This window comes from Neocloeon triangulifer, unplaced genomic scaffold (genome assembly GCF_031216515.1).
Source record: "Neocloeon triangulifer isolate White Clay Creek 2 clone unplaced genomic scaffold, ASM3121651v1 ptg000014l, whole genome shotgun sequence".
Lineage (NCBI taxonomy): Eukaryota > Metazoa > Arthropoda > Insecta > Ephemeroptera > Baetidae > Neocloeon > Neocloeon triangulifer.
The window spans coordinates 11452925-11474140 of NW_026775556.1; the positions used below are offsets into that span (position 1 = coordinate 11452925).

Genomic DNA, 21216 nt, shown 5'->3' on the forward strand with positions numbered 1-21216 from the left:
GAAAAAAATCGTCAAAGTTTTAAAAAGAGAACCACATTTTTAATATTTTTTTATATATAAAATAAAACTATGAAAATAAATTTGGGATCAAATATCAAATAGAGATATTTTATCCATTTTACTTGGCTTACAAATTGTTGAGCAAAGTGTTTTTTATGGTAATGACGAATCACTTCTAAAGTTACTTTTTTCACCGATAAGACCTATCGCTAAACCAGGAAAAATGGCATTTGAAATATCAACGTTCTCCAGCAGGCATACAAGTTGAATTCTGAAATTGATACATCTCGCAAGATACACAATGTTTAAAACCCTCTTCATTTTACTTTACCTCTCGTCGATGCAAGGTAGTGAGTACCAATCTAAAAAAGGCATCCGTTTATATTTTTTTGCAGATGCTCTGGTAATTACTCTGAAGTCTAATGAAAGAATTCTCGCCTGCATAACAGACAGAACGGACGAAACGGTTGCGTTTGTTGCATCCAATCCAGCAGGTATTTGGTTGTGTTCTTCAACATTCAAGCTTTATATATTATAATAAATAACATGTTGATTAATTAACGACGATTTTGATGAAAATAAATTATAATATGTGAAAAAATTCGTGTTCGAATTTTCAGACTTTGAACCAAATGTTGAATTTTTGGATTCACGTGGAAAGCAACCTGATATGAAATTATATGACTGCAATTTGGTAAAAAGCAATGGATGCAAAAATTGGGATATTGGAACATTCGAAAATAAGAGTAACCTACAAAATGGTCAAGACGAGCTCCCTCCTGTTATTGACTACCGCTGGCATGGTACCCTTTGTTTTTATTAAAACACTATTCCACACTACTCCTAATTTTTGCTGATTCAATATGATTGCAGATTTTCAGCCAATCTACACCAAAAATAAAAGTTTTTCTGAAATCAAGAGTTTTGGAAAATCTAGTAATTTCTCAGCCCATTTCTCAATTTTAGCCAGCGAAAGTGTACAATTTGGATTTTCAAAAACACCGACATTTGATGAAGGTTACAGCATTGTTATAGATGGGTGGAAAGGAAAAAAAAGTTCAATAAGATATTGCTCCCATTTGTCACCAAAGGATAACGAAGATCATTCCACTTGCAATGTACAATATAAAAAAGTTACGGTAAAAGTCATATAAATTTCTGGTTGCTCAAAGTAAGATTTTGATCTCTGTTTAAACAGGACAAAAGCTTTTTGTTCAAGGGCAAGAATTGGGCTTTATTTGCAGTGCACTTCCTTTCATTCAGTAAAATAATTAATATTTCGGTTGAAAGTAACAAATCTGTTTTGATGAAAGCTAATGGAATAAATGATGGGTATGGAAACGGAAACTGTATCATTAAATAATAATAAAAAAACATTTTGGGAATTTATAGCAATACCAATGGTTGGTATTTTGGAGTAAAAACAACACAAGTAAATGGCGTATTTCGGCTACAAAAATGTAATTTTGTCCAATCTTCACAGGTAAAAATTAATAGCAAAAAAAACTTTTCATCTTTACAGATCAAACACTTCAAAGCAATCAAGGCTCTCAATTAAGGAGGTTAATAAATGCCACAGAAGATCTTTGTGTTGATGTTGTCTACTTTATAAAAGATCTTGATCATGATGAGACGAATGAAATTTTTAAACTTGAAATTAGCAAACAAACTGCAATTTTCTTCAACCAAACGATTAAAAGTGCCTTAATGAGCGAATGGAAAGTTGGAAAATTTATGTGGAACAACACGCTGCCAGGGACATACAACTTGACAATCACTGCGCTCAAAAAGGGCCTAGTAATTGGGGGAATCAGGTTTTGCTCAACTGGTGAGAAGTTTGGAATAAATTTAACTTTAAATTCAAATTGTGAAATAAATTTTCTTTCCAGGTGATTTGGTTGTCAAACCAAATAGCACAAAATTCACTTTTTGTCAACAGTTATCGCTCTCCACGTACAATAATGGAAATTTCAATCAAGCCCATTATTTTCTAGAGAAAAGTATGTATAACTTTTTATTTCATAATAGAAAATGCTATTACGATACAATTGTGTTTCACTATTATTATTTGTTCCAGAATTAGCAAAATTGAGTGAATCGTTTTGCACGAATTTGATCAATAAAAGCTGTTCTGGACTGAAAGCTTTTTCTGACAGCAGTTGGTCATGCTTGCCAGGGTACAGTGGCACTGACTGCAATCAGGGTTAGTATTTACAAACGTTCAAACAACATAAGATCTTCATTTATACTAGTAAAATTGTGACTAAACTACTTATTTAAAATTCATTATTATTCAATTTGATATTTTGCAAATCCAACAAAATCAGTACAAAAAGGAATAAATTTTTATGGGTCTTTGAAATTTTTATATTATGCACCTCCCTGGAACATGTTCCGTTCTTAAATGAGACACTCGACCTGAGCCAAAATATTCAGATGCGAAAGTTTGCAGGCAATTTCTGTTCACTTTATTGATACAATTTTCTTTATTTTTAGTATGCAGCGGCAAATCTTATGGACCAAATTGCACATCAGAGTCAAACCGATTTTGCAAGGAAAATAACGTGAATGGAGCAAATGGCTATTGCTCAGACGGCTGTGACATTGGGTACTTGCCACCTGATTGCACTCACGGTGAGCTACGAATTGAAACATTTGCTTGCTAAACTAATTTTGGAAACACAACGGACTGAATAATTTCAAATAAACTACTATAATTAAAACCAGAAATGTATAAAATACATTACACACATTTAACTTGAAATAAGAAAGACAAAGATTCAGGCTAAAGGGATTGCGAGAGACTCAAAATGTGCATTTACAGAAACAAACAATCTGATTATGGAAATTTAATTATTCAGGTTATTTTAAAATGTTATGATTTCAAAAACATTTCTACCGCAGCTGAAACAAAATTTGTTTTTCAGAATGTACTGGAAAATATTATGGAGAAAACTGCTCCTTTGTGACAATGAGCTTTTGCAAAGACAATAAAATAAATAGAACAGATGGAACGTGTTTGGAAGGCTGTAAGGTTGGTTTCATGGAGCCAGAGTGCAAAGGTTTGAGTCATTTATAAATATGTAATGAAAGTTATTATTGTTTTTATAAATACTACAGTATAATAGTTTTATTTTAAACTATCAATATTTTGCAAATTTTTGATAGTGTGCGTGAGTTTTTCTATTCTAATTATTTTAGAGTAGTGTCTTTGTTTTTGTGTTGTAAAACGTATGGCAGTTTCAGGGTTCATTTTTTTAAAGGTTTTTATATGGTTTTATTGGCACTGCAAAAACTTGGCTTTAAAAGATGGAATACATACCAAAATTTTTACTGTTAATTAGGAAGTTAATTTTCAATGAGTCAAAATTTCATCTTATTGGGCGAAATAGCGATCCAGACCAATTATGTTGCTCTGTTTGCCCTAATTTCCGGGTTTTAATAATGTTTTTGATTTTTTGAGACACAAAAAGATAAATTATTGCATCATTGAAAAATAATATCTCAATTAAAAGTCCAAATTTTGGTATGTATTCCATTCATTATGAAGCCAAGTTTTGCTCACACAGTTTCAGTAAAACCACGTAATAACCCCTTAAAATAATATTAATATTTCATTCAGAATGCGTCAAAAAGAAATATGGACTCAATTGCGAAAATGTCGTTGAAAGATTTTGCAAGGATGACGAAGTTGACAAAACCTATGGGAAATGTATTAATGGCTGCATGGATGGATACAAAGAACCAGAATGCATCAATAGTAATGAAATTTCTGTGACCAATATACAGGCAATATATTATAGTGAAGGTGTTCATTTCACAGATTACAGCGTGTTTTCATATATGATGCCTATTACACTCATTATACTTCTTGGAATTGTCGTTTTCTTCGCTTACGCTAAATTAAGACGTCGTAGGATGACCAAAGAGGAAATCGAAACTCAAACTAGCGACCAGGGTTGGTGTTGCTATGGAGGCGACTTTTTTAGAATATTCTGACCGTTTTTCTTTCTTGGAAAAGATTTAGCATTTGCAATGGAAGCACTTGATGAGCATCAACTTGACGAAGTCTCTGAACAACACCGATCGATAATTTCAAGTCGAAATGTTTCAGTTGAAAGACAATTAGATCATCAAGACAATTCTGCAGTTGCTGTTACTGAATTTGATTTTTATTTTGAATCTGCTTTGTCATCTGGTCTTTTGAAAAGTCAGTTTGAGGTAAAAATAACTTACATTTTAAATAAACTCTTATTAATTCATTAAATAAATTATTCACACATTAATTTTATTTAATAGTAGTTTAATGACTGACAGCAATCTCCCTATAAAAAATTTATTCCATCTTTTAAAGCGTTTCCCAAGAGGTCAAACACAAGCTTGGACCATTGGAACAAGTGCTCAAAATAGGAAGAAGAACCGTTATGGAAATTTAGCAGCCTATGACACCTCACGCGTTGTTCTTTCACTGCTGCCTGGCGATGAATACTCGGATTATATTAACGCAAACTTCATTGACGTAAAATAACATGTAAATTTAATAAGGTAGTGGAATAAAATTTTATATCAGGACCACCGCCGGCCCAAAGCCTACATTGCCACGCAAGGTCCAAAGGCGCAGACGGTTAACGATTTTTGGCGAATGATCTGGCAAGAGAAAGTGACGCAAATCGTCATGGTCACCAATTTAGAGGAAGACGGAAAAGTATTTTTTTTTTTAATTTTAATTCTTATCTAATATTCTCATTACATATAGAAATTTGAAAATTTTATTTAAAAATTATTTTTTAATTAAAAATTAACAATCGAGCTTTGCGGTTTAGATAAAATGCGAGAAGTACTGGCCGGACGTGTTCCAAAGCAAGCAATTTGCTGGTGTTGTGGTGAACAACGCCGAGGAGGAAATACATGCCGAGTTTGTTGTTCGAACTTTATCTATTTCCAGCGGTCAAGAAAACAGATTGGTAAGAAACCGCGAGTTTTAAAACAGAAACTCTTATCGCACAGTGCAGCTTGAAGAGAAATAAAATTAAAATAATATGTTTTTAAATTCCAGATCCAGCATTTGCATTTTACAAATTGGCCTGACCACGACGTACCTCTGTATCCGCAATCGATGCTAATTTTTGTTGAAAAAATGATGCAGCACAAATCTAAGGGGCCCGTCACGGTCCATTGCAGTGCTGGAGTTGGGCGCACAGGCGCAGTCATTTTGATTGACGCGTGTTTGCGAATGGCCTTGCAGGAGGGTTTCGTTGATGTGGTCAAAATTTTTGCAAAAATGCGATCTCAAAGGGCCAACTTGGTGGACAATCTCGTAATTGAAATATGAATTAAAAATTAAATAAAAAGAGTTTCATTAAATTTGCAGAACCAATACGAGTTCGTCCATCTGGTTTTGTTGGAAGCAATTGCAATTCCAAAACTCACCATCCCTTGCTCTCAATTCGCCACAGAATATTCATTTTTGATGGTACTTTTCTCATTAATTAAAAAAATTTTAATTCTAGAGTATTCTTTTTTTACAAGCAGGATTTTGACAAGCTGCAAGAGTATTACGAACGGTTAGGCGCAGTTTGTCAGAGAGATTGGATGAGAGCTGAAAAGCAGGCGGAAATTCAAGCCGAAAAGTGTAGATACCCTGACATAATTAGCTGTACTGCATTTTTTTTCTTTCAAAAAAAGTTTATATTTTAATAAATAAAAATGATTCAGCGTCAGCATACCTAGTCCGTCTCTTTCCGTACGGACACGTTACAGAAATGAGTTTTGTGAACGCCGTTTTCGTAGACGGTTACCAACAAAAAAAGCAGTTCATCGCCACGCAGGTGCCAATGGAGAACACGGTGGCCCATTTTTGGCGAATGATCCATCAGTACAACGTGGAGCAAATCATCATTTTGAACGAGCCACATATCTCGGACGTAAGAACAAGAAGTGATAAAAAATATAAATTTACCAAATTTACAAGCTAGAACATTCAAACACTTAATTTCTTTTACTATCTCATTTTGATCAAAATTATAATAATATATTATTAATTTTTAAATTAACAATATTGCAGGGAGTTTTTCTACCAACTGTTGACCGAAAATTTGTGTTTGGTGACCTCGAGGTTGTCTTCGATCGCACTCAGGAAGATGATAATTTCCAAATAAACACAATAAAAACATTCGGGGTAAAAGAAATCAGTCTGCTCAGTAAATAAAAATTAAAAGTAATTATCTATGTAGGCTCACGGGAGCAGCAAAGTCGTCTCTGTGATTAGCTTGTTTGGTTGGGACGCTCAAGAGTGTGTTGCGCCAAAGGTCAATTTACTGATAAATCTTTGGGCTGAATTGAAAACTTCTAAACGTGGTGAATTGACTGCAGTAGTTTGCAGGTAAGTAATTTTCTTCAGAATATATTATTCTTTAAAGCATTTTCAGTATCTACGCCCCTATTTTTTTTAACACCTTTGCTCACGAAAAACGTAAAATAATGTGTCAATTTTGGTTAATTTGAATATTTTGAATGATTTTGAAGTTCAAATATTGGCAACGCTTAAATTTGTTTTTGGTAATTAACTGCCTCTTTTGCAGTGATGGCGTGACGGCGTGTGGATTATTTCTTGGAATCGGCTTTGTCATTGAGAAAATCAAACTGGAACAACAAGTGGATGTTGCCTTGGCAGTGAGAACACTGAGAAAGTCCAGGCCACTGTTCATATTGAACCAAGTAAATTGCTATTAATTTATTTCATGCCACACATCAATGAGACGAAAAATGCTTTCAAATTCCCCCTCTTTCGAATGTAAAATTATTTTGAACCGATTCGATACAATATTTTCAATCTACATATCTTTGTAACTTTCTTTAATTCAATTAGTAATTCAATTAAATTAATTTATTCTCTCGCAACAATTAAGTCATACAAAAAAAACCCGCAAAAGTCACATTGGGAGAGAATTTCCGAAAATAAAAACAAGGAGTCACTAAAATTTGTCACAATTTTCTCTAATATTTCAGCTCCAGTTTGAAGCTCTCTACAACGCGGCCTACATGTACCTTTTATCTTTTGACACATATGGGAATTTTAAATTGTCTTAATAATGATAATTCAAACAGGATTAGTGCTAGTTTTTTAATTTTCTTATTAACTTTAAATGAAAAAAAAAAATGCTCTTTTGTTTTCAGTTAAATCTGCCCAAATGTGCATTTTTATTTTAAAACAGTGTAACTAAGGAACTATTATTTAGTTATCAAGATAAATTTTGCTATCCTGCTGTGTATGTATTACCAATATTTAAAAAACTATCAAAGAAATGTAATAGACACGAATTGTAATTATGGTTATTAATTTTGAACCAATTCTCTGCAGTATTTAATAAAATGTAAATTATTATAATATTGTAATACAAATAAAGATGGTAAAATATAATTATATCTTTATTATAATAATATTATACGCATCTTCTATTATAAATAAAAAATAATTAAAATTTACTCAACTTATGTTTATATCAAAAGTCTTATTTCTTATATATTTTAAAGTAAAAATAGTATATAATAAAATAAATACGAATTCAAAGGTTCCAGAAAAGTTTTAAGTAATGACTTAATTTATGTTAAAAAGTGGCGGCTCAATTATTATGATATGATTAGGTCACAGGACGCACGTTGTGGCATCCGCAGATGATGTGTGGTAAAAATTGCGGCTTTGAATCTCTTGGTCAGAGCTCTAATTATTGTCATAGTGTGTGAGGTGGTTAAGAAATGAAGTCGCTTGGGTGTTTCTTAACAACTCTGGTTCTACTGAGCGCACAAGCAAGAGGTACGTTTAAAAACATTAATGTTTTTCAACCTTTTTATTACTTAATTATAGGTTACTTATATTTTGTCAAGAATTACCAACATCCTAAACAAGCATCATGCTTGACAAATACTACAAACGAAGCAGTCGCTTTTGTTCAACAACTAAACGGAAACATGAGTAAAATTTAAATTTCATTTTTAAAAGCACCAAACTTAAAGTTGATCCATATGATGCCGTTCTAGCCTACAATTGGCTAAAAAACCAACGACTGGAAAGTTTGGACATGCAAGGAAACCCAATCAAGCAGATTAATAATGACTGCGACCTAGTAAATGATAAGTGCAATAAGTGGAAATTAAACTGGTTATTTAAAAAATATAATCTACCAAGAGATGACTTTAAGCCAATAACAGACATCAGATGGAACCGTAAGCTACAATTTTGTTCCTTCTTTTTTGGGTATATTATTTCCGAAACAGTTAATTATTAGACTCTCTTCATTCTTCAGTAAACTGCGCTATCAAAATTAAGCAGCAATTAAAAATTAAAACGGATTACTAATTATTATCATTATTTAGGCCACGCGGTGCGATTAAATTCTTGCTTCAATTTAAATTGACTTTTCTAATTTTTATGAAATTTTATTTTCATTGAAGACCATAAAATAATGTTAACAATAGGTATTTTAAATATTCACTAAAGAAAAAAATACTTTAAGGTTTGCAGAGCATCATCACAAATGGTTATAGTTACACCTATCAACTATTGGAGTACATAATGGGTCAAAGTTCCAAGTTTCATCTAGCAGTTTTGGCCACAGATAATATCCAGTTGTTGATTTCTGATGACAAAGACTTGAAGAAAGGATACAATATTGTGCTAGATGGATGGCTACCAGTTAGGAGAGCATGTATTCGCTACTGCCCCCAAGTCTTCGAAAATACGTACCCAACTTGTAGAAATTTGTCAAAAACTGCCGATTACTTGAATGTCACAAAAGAAGGGCAGCAGTGGGCATTAGTGACAATTGAATACAATTTAAGTCTTAGATCCAAGTATATTCGTGTCATGCATGAAGATAGAGTGATTTTACAATGGGAAGATACAAGGTATTTTTAATCGTTTTGTGTCGCTTAAACAAATCATTTTTATGTTTGCATTTCAGCGCATCATATTCAACTCCAATAATTAATAATGGATATTTAGCATTGCGATCACACAATGACATGAATGCAATCTATAAGATCCACTCCTGTAATTATCAACTTAATTCACCTCCAAGAGGCAATTCATTTTAAATCGATGCATCGCCCTTTTTCAGACCAATATTTACAGCCAAATCATAATGCAGCCACAATGGAGAGCAGTTTTCAAATTCATGAGGCTCAAACCATTTGTTTTGACATTATTTACATCGCTACTCTTCAGCCATTAATAGTAAAGGTAGATGATGCTGAATACAAATCATTTGAAAATTCCATAGACGGAAAAACATGGCTGTCCTGGCGGATAGAAACACAACATCTTGACGTAGGAACGCACAAAATTGTAATACAGGTCGGAGGTCAAGATAATTTAATCGGCGGCGTTTATTTTTGCAATCCAGGTAATGCACATTATTGAGATATTTAGGGAAAATAATGGATTTTTCCAGGACCCACGCTTTGGAAATTAAATGGTGGCATTTCTAGGGCTTGCCAGGTAGTAGGAAGTGATTTGAAAACCAAGAGTGGCAGTGACTCTGGCTCATACTATGGGTCGGCGAGTACAGAGTCGAGAGCTTTGAGTGCTATTTACCAAGGTAATATCTATTTTCCAATCGTTTCAAATTTTAAATCACTCAAATAGATCCTCGGGTTTTGTGTAATGCTTTTGGTGATCTTGATTGTTACAAAACTGGGGCTTGCAATTCAAAAACATGTTTTTGCTTGTCTGGCTACAAAACTGAATTGGGTGATAAGGAAACATGCACAAAGAGTAAGTATATTTACCTTTTATTAGGCTAATAATCATGAATGAATTATATAGAGTGCTCAACAAACTTCTATGGCCCAAATTGCTTCTACTATACTGTAAGGCATTGCAAAAATGAAGATTACAACACACATTCTCCAGGCTGTCTACAGGGCTGCGAGAGCAAGTATAGAGCTCCATATTGCACCGATGGTGTGTTTCAGAGTTCAAATAACAAAATTTACAACTATGCATCAGCAACTTTAAATATGAGAATAATTATTTATATTTTTTTATAACTTTTAAATTTAAAAGAAAAATACGCTGTGCATGAACAAATAATTATTACATATCAGTTTTGCCTGGAACTATTTAAGACAGAATTAATAAAATACAATTTTGTCAATTTTGAAATTGAATTTCCATCTTTACTCTTTCCAGTGCTCCTGTCTTTGCACAACCTTCCAAGCCCAAAAGAAGTAAAAACATATAAAGTTTTGCTGGATTTTGAAGACAGCATTTTGACCATGAAAAATGATTTCTTTGGCCACGCCGAGCTCAACTATAGAAAAGTGATACGAAATGATATCCGCAACATTTATTTAGCTTTGACTCTTACTCTAGGCTGATTCTGCAAACATTTTTATCAAAGTGAATGTGACCAAAGAAGTTCCACAAGAGGTGTGGATAGAGAACTTGCAAGATAACACGGAATATATTTACGAAGTTATCGTCATGGAAAAAGATGGACAGTTCAATCCTGAAGTTCAAAAAGGGACTTTCAAAACAGAAAAATGCGTTCCTTTGGGTAAATAATATGCCCCAATGAGATTATGAAAAATGTTCAAACTTATTCTTACAGGTAATGATAGCTTTCTTATTGATGTTAAGAGTTCAACAGTTACCTGGAAAATAATCGACTCACGAAAAGATGATTTGTGTCACTTAAAATTACTGAAAATTTCTTCTGGCCACGAAAATTTGTTGACTGAACTCGTTGGCGGTCGAAATCTTGATTCTGCCATGAACCAAGTCACGTTTGCGTTTGATAAAGACAAAAATTATTTCATTCAGCTGGAAGGGTACGACGGTAGCTCATTTCAGTTTGAATATTTCGACCCTTCTCCACAAGAGCGTGAGCGAATGCAGGAAAGTCAAATTTCATAATTTGATTTATTTCCTATTTTTAAGCAGAGGTTGAGGACACTGACTTTATGGTAATTGCAATCAGCGCTCTAGTGGTTATGATTCTTTTGATTATTTTGATCGCCCTTCTATTAATGTGGAGACGGGGCAAGAGGAGGGTCAACAGTGCCAACCAAAGACTGGTTGAAGAGTGCTTACAACCTGAAAGTAAAGATGAAATCAAATTCATAACCTCCGATAGCATTAAAAAAAAAATGATAAAAATAGTAAATTATATTCAATTATTTCGCAGCGAACACTGCCGTCGAATTGGACTTATTGCCCGCACCTGAGAGATCTTCTGCGCGAAAATCGTTTTTCGCAAGCACAGATGATCCTTTTAGTAGAGTTGTGCGAGTTACAGAGCTCGAGGACTACATTGAAAATGCAAAAAAATTGGATCTACTAAAGAAGCAACATGAGGTCAGAATGACTTTAATAATATATTATTTTTCTATCCTCAAATTATTGGTAGCTCTTTCCACGAGGCCAAACGCAGCCGTGGACAGTTGGCGTTGATCCTGCCAACAAGAAAAAGAATCGGTACGCAAATTTGGCCGCCTACGATTCGACCAGAGTTCAACTGCCTTTGCTACCGGGAGATGAGCATTCAGATTATATCAATGCAAACTACATTGATGTAAAAATTTAAAAAAATTCTTCTTTCAAAGTTAAGAAAAAATATGTTATTCAGGGCTACAAACGACCGCGAGCGTACATTGCAACACAAGGACCAAAACCTCAAACTGTGGCCGATTTCTGGCGGATGGTTTGGAAGGAAAAGACCAGTGTTATCATAATGGTCGCTAATCTCATCGAAAACGGAAAGGTATTGCCTCAATCATTAAATGTTTTTTTTTTTTTTTTCATTAAAAAAGAACATCTTTTTTAGTCAAAATGTGAAAAGTATTGGCCTGATATTAAGCAGTCTTCGAAGTATGGGAATATTTTGATTAATAACACTCATGAAGAGATGTTTGCCGACTTTGTTATTCGTACCTTGGCAATATCGTCCGATGACACCAGCCGAATTGTAAATAGATAATTAGTGGAATTTCTTATGCAGATTTTTGAAATTTTACTTTGAATAAATTACAGGTCACTCAGATGCACTACACGACCTGGCCTGACCACGGCGTCCCTCTTTATCCCCAATCGGTCGCCGCATATGCTAGAAAACTGTTAGAAATAAAAACCGAATCGCCGATTACAGTTCACTGCAGGTAAAATTATTTCCAGTTTATGCTTTTATTGTTTGTTGATTTCAATTTTTTTGGATGAAGTGCTGGCGTTGGTCGCACTGGGACTATAATTTTGATTGACGCCAGTCTCCGCATGGCAGCGGCCGAGGGAATTGTCGACGTGCTCGCCCTTTTGACCAAAATGAGAAACCAGCGAGCCAATATGGTCGACAACCAAGTAAGACGACAAATTCGCGTGCCATTATAAAAAATGTGAATTTTTAATAATATTTTCAGCAACAATATGAGTTTGTGCACTTGGTGCTTTTGGAGACCCTCATTGTGCCGCAGTTTTCTATTCCGTGCAAAATCTTCCAATCTCAAAATGTATATAAAATAATTAAAATTTTATTTTTATTCAAAGTTTTGAAAAATTGATCCCATAGGCGCTCATCAGCAAGCAAATTGCAAGAGAGTTTGAGAAGCTGAATGAAATATGCGAAAAAGAATGGAACCGGGCGAACAAGAATGCCGAAATAGAGGAAGACGTGTGCAGATACCCAGACATTGTAGCATGTAATTAAATTTTTTTTTTTAAATTTTAATTTCTGTCAAACGTTTGTTAGCTTCCAATCAACTGGTTAAAATTTTCCCGTACGGTTCCGTGACTAAGACCACTTTCTTAAACGGAGTCTATGTGGACGGTTTTCGGAAAAAGAGACAATTCATTGCAACCCAAGTGCCTCTTCCGGGCACTGTTGAGCACTTCTGGCGGACGGTGCAGCAGCACAAAGCGGAGCAAATAATCGTTCTCAACGAACTAGGACCAATCGAGGTATCATGGATGGTTTTAAATTAATTTTTCTTCCCTTTTGAATCATTTTTTATTTCATTGACACGAAATTCGCGATTTTTATTTAATCATTTCAACAAAAGTTCATTCAAAAAACGTTTTAAAATTATGTAAACTATTTTGACATAAGATATTCATAAAATTTTTACCACTGAAAAAGGGACACTATCTTCCTGAAACTGGCGAGACATTGGCTTTTGGTGACCTCACAATTTATCTGCAATCGCAATATGAGCTAAAGGACTGCTGGGTCAAGAAAATAGCCTTGTCTGTGGTATGAAGACGAAGTAGCGAAAAATATGGCTTAAACAATCAAAATTTAAATCAGTGTGGAGGCTCACCAACAATTACACACGCCATATGCTGCAGTAACTGGGCTGTAGGTCAACTTTGCGGCCTTGGTGTGACTGGACTTGTGGAGTTATGGGAGGAAACCGAGCGTCGCAGAGGCTTTGGTGTGAATGTAGTCGTTTGCCAGTGAGTGAATTTTAATTTATATTAATATTATAATTTCTCATTATTATTATTACTAATATATTGTAAGATAAATAAAAAATTTTAATTAAATTTATGCTTTAGTGACGGGGTTTCTTCGAGCGGTCTTTTCCTTGGACTGGGTTTTGTTTTGGAAAAAATTAAACTGGAACAACACGTGGATGCTGCCTTGGCCCTGCGTACTCTGCGGCAGTCGCGGCCAAAATTTATAGCAACGCTTGTATACCATAACGTTTGCGTATTTTAAATAAAAAGTTAATGTAATGATTTTTTCAGGAGCAGTACGAGCTACTTTTGAAAGCGGCGATAACCTATCTGCAGGCGTTCGATACATATGGGAATTTCCAATGAATCATTGTGAATCATAAACCACCAACACCATTTTATTCTGCCGTTTATCTTATTGTTAGAGGAACAGTGTGTAAATATATTGTAAATATCAATAAAAAAATAAAACCAACAAATTTGACAACCCCTATCTTTTACGGTGGCAAAAGTGTGCAAATTGATTGATTAATCACTTATTTCATAAAAAAAAATAAATTCAAGAACGTTTAAAACCTGCAATTTAAAGCTCTGAAATAGGAAGTATAATTTATTGTTATTTGTTTTCCATGTACGTGGCATAAACAATATGTATGAGTTTGTTAAGTTCCACCTTGAATATTTTATTATTTTGCTCATTTTCCAACTTATTTCCACAATTAAAAATTGATTGATAATAATTTTACATGAATTATTGTAAAAATTAAATGAATAATTAAATTATGCATAAAAAAAATTGAAAATTTGTTATGTCCATTTTCCTACTGTTTTTTCGTTGATATCAAAGTTGATTGCGGTTAAATAAGTTCCTGCTAGCACAGACGAGAGTATTATTATTGGTCAGTATAATTCCATTCGCCACATTTATTCATGTACTTTGAGAAGCAGGAGAAATATGAAGCTGACTAGCATGCTTGGATGCTGCTTAGTTTTGCTCTTTTTCATATTGGAAGCTGGAGCACAAGGTATTTTCTAACCATGTACCTCATAATAATTATAAAATTATTTTCCCTACCAGCTGATTTGTATTTTATCAAGAATCATAAAAGTGGTACTAGTGCATGCTATACAAATGACACGAATAGCACAGTAGCTTTCATTCAGGAACTTAAAAAAATAAGCAAAAATGGTAATAAATAAATCCAAAATGGTTTACAGTTTTTTTGATCTAATAATATAATCAAATTAGAGGAACTTAACCTCAATGTGGAAAGGCTTGACTCTCTAGGTCAGCATTCAAATTTGCAACAATATGACTGTGACCTTGTCATTACTGAAGGATGCAATACGTGGAGTAAAGAGGAATTTCAGTTACTGAACAACATCGACTCGACAGATACCTTTGAGGCAATATCCGATTTAAGATGGAACCGTGAGTTTTAAATTTATAAAATTAACGTAGCAGATCTACATTGATTCTTAAAGCTACTATGAAAAAATGTTTTATATTTTGCATATTTTGTATAATAGCTCGTTTTAAAAGAAGGACTTTTTACTGATTATGCAAACAAAAGAACTCTTTAACATTAAAATACCATTTCGTTTGAGAATCCCTTATCAAAGCACCTCTGTTATTTTTAAATAAAAAGAAGCATTGAAAAATTAAACAGAATGTTGAAAATTCACAATAGGTCAGTGGGGAATATTTAAAACAAATTAGTTCTCTGAGGCAGATTTAAAAAAAAAAATTAACTGTTTACAGGTTTGCCAGCAGTTTTCACAGATGGCTCTTTTACCCATAGACGTTTCCCAAACAAAATTAAGTCCTCCGGCAAGATCAACTTATCAATTTTAGCATTACATACCGCCCAGTTGTTGATCTCTGGAAATGAAAATTTAGAAACTGGATACAGTATTGTGCTGGACGGTTGGAATCCTTACCAATCACGTTTGCGATACTGCTCAAAAATACCAAAGAAAAATCCTTCAGAATGTGAAATTTTAACTGACATCGGTCTAAACTATGACTTCACAAGGAAAGGCGAACAGTGGTTACACATTACAATAGACTACAACTTGGAAAACGATTCAGCACATGCAATTGAAGTCAAGTCACTTAGCGATGTTATCATGAAATGGAATAGCAATGGGTATTATTTCATTCATTGCGTTTTTTTTATGATTTTTAAAATTTCATTACATGATATAATCTAAAAAGACGACTAAGTCAAAGCGTTTCATATATAGCAGCGCGTACATACGCAGACCGCGGGATTTACAAGCTGCATGAGTGTAGGGATGAATTATTTATTTTAAAAAGAAAAAGATATAATTTTAAATTTCAGATTCTTATTTAAAGCAAAAAATGCAACATCAAACAGCGATCATGTCAAAAATTGTTCATCTCAATCAAAGTCAATCGATCTGCTTTGATGTAATATACAAAACAGGCAACATCCCTCTTACGGTGAGAGTAAATGACACAAAGTACGAGTTAATTAGCAACGTCATCTGGAAGACTTATCGAATCCAAACTAAAATTTTGGATATTGGAGAACACCTAATAGAAATTAAATCCGGCGATCAGTTGTCTTTGATTGGAGGTATCTATTTTTGCACACCAGGTAAAGAAAAATCAAAATAGATTTTAACCTCAATCAACATTTATTTTCCAGGCCCTGTGCTCTGGAAATCTAACAGTAAATCTTCAGTCTCGTGTATGATGCTGAAAACTGAATCTAAAACTGTTAGTGTCATAAATGATAAGATTAAATCTCCTGGCCCACTCACTTATGATTCAAAGAGTACTTTTTTTTTTCAAATTAATCAATATTTTTATAATTTTTTACGTTTTTATAATCCTGAAATCCCAGCAACATTGGACTTGTGCAGAGTTGTAGGAAGTAGTGAATGCTCTGGAATAAAGACCTGCGACAGCATTGGGTGCTTTTGCACATCTGGTCATAATGGTACAAAATGCGAGTCAAGTAAATTTCTAAAAAATTATTAAGATATTTAGTGACCCAATTCAATTTAGGGTGCATGCGAAAGTACTACGGATCTGATTGCAATTTGTATAATGAAGGAAAATGCAAAAACGGCAGTTACAGTGTGCATTCGGCAGAATGTCCAGAAGGCTGCAAGTCGGGATATAAAAGACCATTTTGCTTAAAAAGTTTGATAATTTCTTTATTTAATGTGTACTAAATTTTTTTTAAATAAATCCACATAGCACTTGCATATAAATCAGGTAAAAATTATTATCATTCAGTGTGAATCAGAGAAAGGTAGAGAGGTGTTATAATCTGCAAATTTAAAAGCATGAATTTTTAAAAACTGAATAAAATTGTAACTTTTGCATGTGGATTTCTTTCATTTCCTGCTTCAAAATAATAATTCATAACGCAATTTTATTTTAGAACTACTAACGTTGAAAAAATTCCCTACACCAATGCAAATCGAGGCGTTCAAAGTTGCACTGAATTTTGAAGAGAGCTTTAACTTACTAGGAGATGAATTTGGCTATGCCAAGATCAAATATAAGAAGGTATATGTACAAAGTTTACTTAGTAACTCTAAAAAAGCTTTTCGTTTCAGGCCAATGCTCCCGAGGAATTCCTTACACTGAACATCTCTAAAAATAATCCAGCTGAGGTGTGGATAAAAGGTCTAGATCCAAGTTCAATTTATACTTATACAGTGGAAATCATTGAACAAGATGGTCAATATTTGCCGAACACCTATTTTACAAATTTCACCACCAAGAGTTGTATTCCTTTGAGTAATATTCAAATTTATTTCAAAAATTATGATCAAACGGTGTAATTTATTAGGCAATCAGAGTCTCAGCATTACAGTGAATGATTCAGTGATCAGTTGGAAGAAAATTGGACCGAACCAGGAAAATGTGTGCCGCGTGCAGAGCTTAATTATTTCTACTGGCGAGACAAAATTATTAGAAGAAAGCATCGGTTTGGACTTGATGCATACCCACTTTCAATCTTTTGAATTCAAAATAAAAACAAGCTACGCAATTAAGTTATCTGGAGAAGACGACAGTGTCTTTTTGATTGAATTTAGCAATCCTGGGCCTTTGGAACGTGAGTGAATTAAATTGTTAAGTGCATTTGACAATAATTTTTGATGATTAGAAGCTGGAGGTCACTTTGTGATTGGCGCAGTAAGTGCGTCTGTGGTTTTAATTGCTGTGCTTGCAACGGTGTTTTTCTGGAGACGACGTAAACATGCAAAAAATACAAATCAAGTGCTTATAAACCAGAACTCACCACCAGAAGGTAAAGTTTGTGTAAATTTTCTCAGCGAAAAATTATCTTATCAAGAGCCTAGCAGCATTTTCAGATATTTAAATTGGTGAAACAAACTAATAAAAATGGCAATATTGAAAAATGCATTTTACAATTAAATCTTACGTCATTTTCCCACCGCACAATTAAAATAATTTAAAATTAATGCATTTAAATATAATTTTTTCCATACAGGAAAAGCTGTTGAGCTCGACTTGTTGCCTATGCCTGAAAGGTCAGCAACTCGAAAGTCATATTTCGCACGCCAGAATGACCCTTTCAGTAAAATTGTGGGAGTTGCCGAACTTGAAAAATACATTGAAAATGCCATAACAACGGATCTGCTGAAAAAACAGCATGAAGTCGGAGATATTTGTTATTATTTAAATTTTTATTTCACTGATTTTCTTTTTTAGCAATTCCCACAGGGTCAAACACAGACATGGTCAGTTGGCGTTGATCCTGCCAACAAGAAAAAGAATCGGTACGCAAATTTGGCCGCCTACGATGCTACCCGTGTTCAACTCTCTTTTCTGCCAGGAGATGACCATTCAGACTACATAAATGCAAACTATATTGACGTAAATTTTTGAAATATTCCTGAATAATTATTTTAATAAAACTTTGGCTTATATAAAAAAGGGTTACAAGCGACCTCATGCGTACATTGCAACGCAAGGATCGAAACCGCAAACCGTGAACGATTTCTGGCGGATGGTCTGGCAGGAAAACGTGAGCGTTATCGTAATGGTTGCAAATCTTGTTGAAAATGAAAAGGTTTTTCCCCATATTTTTTTCAAATGCTGCTTAATTAAATTTTTAATTAGTCCAAATGCGTAAAATACTGGCCGGATGTGAAACAAACAACGAAACACGGAAATGTTGATATAAATAACACCCAGGAAGAAGTATTTTCCGATTTCGTCGTGCGCACTTTCATTATTTCGTCTGAAAATGCTAATCGAACAGTAAAAATAGAAAATAAAATTTATCGAATAAGGATTAATTAAATTATTACTAGATCACTCAAATGCATTACACCACCTGGCCTGACCATGGCGTTCCAATTTATACTCAATCAGTCGCTCAATTTGCGCACAAACTGATCAAAATGAAAACAGAGACTCCAATTGTCGTCCATTGCAGGCAAATAATTATTTGGAAAATTTAACTGGTGGCATAAAATTAAAAATTAATGTATTCATCAGTTCTGGCGTTGGTCGCACCGGAACCATAATTTTGATTGACGCCAGTCTCCGCATGGCTTTGGCCGAGGGAATTGTCGACGTCCTCGCCCTTTTGACAAAAATGAGAAGCCAGAGAGCGAATATGGTCGATAATCATGTGAGAAAGTTAAAAGCTGCATTAATTCGCAAAAAGTTTAATTTCAAAATCATTGTCAGCAACAATACGAGTTTGTGCACTTGGTACTGTTGGAGGCACTTGTTGTGCCGCAGTTTGCTGTTCCCTGCAAAGATTTCCATTCAGAATATGAATCCCTCACAGTAATTATTTCAATTAAGATTTTTTATTGCCACACCACATTCAATACCATGATCCTTTTTTTTTTGAAGGCGTTTAAAGGTTCAAAAATTATAAAGCAGTTTAAGAAAATTAATAGTATTTGCGACAAAGAGTGGAACCGGGCCAATAAAAAAGCAGATATACCAGCAAAAATATGCAGATATCCAGATATTGTGGCGTGTAAAAAAAAAATAATTTTAACTTGATAACTTTTTTTAATTTTAAAAATTTTCAGCATCCAATCAACTGGTTAAAATTTTTCCATATGGCTCTGTGACTCAGACAACTTTCCTCAACGGAGTCTATGTGGACGGTTTTCGGAAAAAGAGACCATTCATTGCTACTCAGGTGCCTCTTTCGAACACCGTTGAGCACTTCTGGCGTACGGTGCAGCAGCACAAAGTGGGGCAAATAATTGTTTTAAATGAGTTCGGACCAATGGAGGTATTTTATAAAAAAAAGTTTGAATTTACAATTTAATCTGGCCTTTGTTGATAAAATGTGATCCGCCTTTGAAAATAAGTACACTAAAATGTTGATATTTCAACAGACAATTTTTCAGAATTCATTAGAGATTTTAATGAAAAGTTTTAAAATATTATTAAATCATCGTAACGCTTTTTTTTTTTATAAAATCATGAAATTAAAATGAAAATATCAATGGAGAGAATATTATAAATTTTTCAAACTTCATTAAATAAAATTTTCAATATTTCAACAGGGTCAATATTTGCCAGAAGGTGACGAGGCGTTGAACTTGGGTGATGATCTCAATATTTCTCTGCAAAATGAAATTGAGCTAAAATATGGTTTATCGAAAACAATTGTAATTTCAGAGGCAAGTCAAGTTAATTTTTATAGTTGCCCGCAATTTTACATGTAATATTTAATGGCACTTAGAATGGTAAAAGTCCCGTGATTACAAACGTTCTATGCACCCGCAATTGGGCTGTGGGACAACTGTGTGGCATTGGTGCGAGCAGTTTGGTTGAATTGTGGGAAGAAACAGAGCGGTCAAGGGGTAGCGGTGTGAGCGTCGTAGTTTGCCAGTAAGACATTTTACACTATTTTAACCTTCTTTAGTTTTTTTTTTTATTTCAATAGTATCAAACGCCATTTTGAGTGTCGAAACTCGAAATGAAATTTCTATTGGTGATGTTATTGATAAAATTACATAATAAAATATTATGAAGGTATTATTTAAATTTTAGTGACGGAGTCACTTCATCTGGACTTTTCCTTGGCGTAGGATTTGTTTTGGAAAAAATCAAACTGGAGCAACAGGTGGACGTTGCACTGGCTCTGCGGACGCTGCGGCATTCCAGGCCAAATTTCATTTCAACTGTGGTATTCAACAAAAAAGATATTATAAATTGGTTCTAAGTTTTAAATTCAATAGGAGCAGTACCAGTTTCTTTTTAAATCTGCAATAACCTATTTGCAGTCATTTGAGACTTACGGAAACTTCCAATGATAAATCCTCTGGACAAGTGAAATGAAAAATTACCAAGTATCTTACAATTGTTTAATGCACAAAAATGTGTACGTATGTTTTTTTTTAACGTGAATTGGAATATAAGTTATTTATAATCATGCTTATATTGTTATCGTTTTGCTTCAGTGTAGGTTTAATTAAATAATTATGCATTTTATAATTAATCATATATTAAATTTGTAATCACAGCAAAACTTTATGCTTTCAATAAAAGTGTAAAAATAATGAAATTTGTTGTTTTAAATAATTGAAACTTCTCCTTTAATTTTTTCTAAACAAAATAGTAAGAGGAAATATGAGCCAGGGTTTACATGATAATTTAAATCCTTATTTTATCGTTTTAGGAGAGGTAGCGTTTATACACAAACTAAAACTACAAATCAGGAAGTAAAATAGTTAGAAAGCCAATCTATAAATAATAATCATATTTTTTTTATGTACTATCA

At 33.7% G+C, this 21216-nt stretch overlaps 3 protein-coding genes across 6 annotated transcripts; all 3 read left to right on the forward strand.

Annotated features, from left to right (window-relative positions):
* Nucleotides 1-217: 217 nt before the first annotated feature.
* On the forward strand, nucleotides 218-7414 carry LOC132200097 (receptor-type tyrosine-protein phosphatase kappa-like). 3 transcript variants are annotated; one of them, XM_059625296.1, is made up of 25 exons: nucleotides 218-347; nucleotides 396-494; nucleotides 621-803; nucleotides 874-1139; nucleotides 1199-1332; nucleotides 1393-1460; nucleotides 1523-1828; nucleotides 1890-2000; nucleotides 2078-2203; nucleotides 2497-2634; nucleotides 2928-3062; nucleotides 3623-3760; nucleotides 3809-3958; nucleotides 4022-4221; nucleotides 4355-4519; nucleotides 4571-4705; nucleotides 4824-4964; nucleotides 5057-5317; nucleotides 5372-5473; nucleotides 5530-5656; nucleotides 5716-5924; nucleotides 6065-6178; nucleotides 6234-6382; nucleotides 6582-6717; nucleotides 7009-7414. In XM_059625296.1, the coding sequence occupies exons 1-25, from the start codon at nucleotides 302-304 to the stop codon at nucleotides 7087-7089; spliced, it is 3720 nt and encodes a 1239-aa protein (XP_059481279.1). In that variant the 5' UTR covers nucleotides 218-301; the 3' UTR covers nucleotides 7090-7414. The 3 variants fall into 3 exon arrangements, with proteins under 3 accessions (XP_059481279.1, XP_059481280.1, XP_059481281.1); XM_059625297.1 differs by having other exon boundaries at nucleotides 5533-5656; XM_059625298.1 differs by having other exon boundaries at nucleotides 3824-3958.
* Nucleotides 7415-7729: 315 nt separating this feature from the next.
* Nucleotides 7730-14224, forward strand: LOC132199641 (uncharacterized). The gene is made up of 26 exons (XM_059624521.1): nucleotides 7730-7813; nucleotides 7865-7972; nucleotides 8038-8223; nucleotides 8514-8904; nucleotides 8961-9049; nucleotides 9117-9401; nucleotides 9450-9596; nucleotides 9644-9772; nucleotides 9824-9961; nucleotides 10190-10320; nucleotides 10373-10556; nucleotides 10611-10883; nucleotides 10943-11101; nucleotides 11187-11356; nucleotides 11409-11573; nucleotides 11628-11762; nucleotides 11826-11966; nucleotides 12032-12156; nucleotides 12217-12352; nucleotides 12412-12501; nucleotides 12561-12690; nucleotides 12741-12949; nucleotides 13128-13241; nucleotides 13296-13444; nucleotides 13547-13682; nucleotides 13739-14224. Exons 1-26 carry the CDS (start codon nucleotides 7756-7758, stop codon nucleotides 13811-13813), a joined length of 4053 nt encoding a protein of 1350 aa, XP_059480504.1. The 5' UTR covers nucleotides 7730-7755; the 3' UTR covers nucleotides 13814-14224.
* Nucleotides 14225-14343: 119 nt separating this feature from the next.
* On the forward strand, nucleotides 14344-20987 carry LOC132201127 (receptor-type tyrosine-protein phosphatase C-like). Of its 2 annotated transcripts, none has more exons than XM_059627056.1 (26): nucleotides 14344-14472; nucleotides 14526-14636; nucleotides 14697-14879; nucleotides 15210-15597; nucleotides 15666-15739; nucleotides 15793-16071; nucleotides 16123-16251; nucleotides 16321-16434; nucleotides 16485-16622; nucleotides 16867-16994; nucleotides 17045-17228; nucleotides 17281-17547; nucleotides 17599-17742; nucleotides 17947-18113; nucleotides 18168-18332; nucleotides 18394-18528; nucleotides 18579-18719; nucleotides 18773-18897; nucleotides 18960-19095; nucleotides 19155-19256; nucleotides 19326-19455; nucleotides 19511-19719; nucleotides 19997-20113; nucleotides 20176-20324; nucleotides 20487-20622; nucleotides 20675-20987. In XM_059627056.1, exons 1-26 carry the CDS (start codon nucleotides 14403-14405, stop codon nucleotides 20747-20749), a joined length of 3996 nt encoding a protein of 1331 aa, XP_059483039.1. In that variant the 5' UTR covers nucleotides 14344-14402; the 3' UTR covers nucleotides 20750-20987. The 2 variants fall into 2 exon arrangements, with proteins under 2 accessions (XP_059483039.1, XP_059483040.1); XM_059627057.1 differs by having other exon boundaries at nucleotides 15793-16050.
* The last annotated feature ends 229 nt before the right edge of the window (nucleotides 20988-21216 follow it).

Coding starts and splice junctions, on each gene's coding strand:
- LOC132200097 (XM_059625296.1), top strand. CDS start 302: ATGTTTAAAACCCTCTTCATTTTACTTTACCTCTCGTCGATGCAAG. Junction 1,140..1,198: donor TACAATATAAAAAAGTTACG/GTAAAAGTCATA, acceptor CTGTTTAAACAG/GACAAAAGCTTTTTGTTCAA. Junction 2,635..2,927: donor GCCACCTGATTGCACTCACG/GTGAGCTACGAA, acceptor TTTGTTTTTCAG/AATGTACTGGAAAATATTAT.
- LOC132199641 (XM_059624521.1), top strand. CDS start 7,756: ATGAAGTCGCTTGGGTGTTTCTTAACAACTCTGGTTCTACTGAGCGCA. Junction 8,224..8,513: donor AACAGACATCAGATGGAACC/GTAAGCTACAAT, acceptor AAATACTTTAAG/GTTTGCAGAGCATCATCACA. Junction 11,357..11,408: donor TACTAAAGAAGCAACATGAG/GTCAGAATGACT, acceptor AATTATTGGTAG/CTCTTTCCACGAGGCCAAAC.
- LOC132201127 (XM_059627056.1), top strand. CDS start 14,403: ATGAAGCTGACTAGCATGCTTGGATGCTGCTTAGTTTTGCTCTTTTTC. Junction 16,072..16,122: donor TATCTATTTTTGCACACCAG/GTAAAGAAAAAT, acceptor TTTATTTTCCAG/GCCCTGTGCTCTGGAAATCT. Junction 17,743..17,946: donor CCAGAACTCACCACCAGAAG/GTAAAGTTTGTG, acceptor TTTTCCATACAG/GAAAAGCTGTTGAGCTCGAC.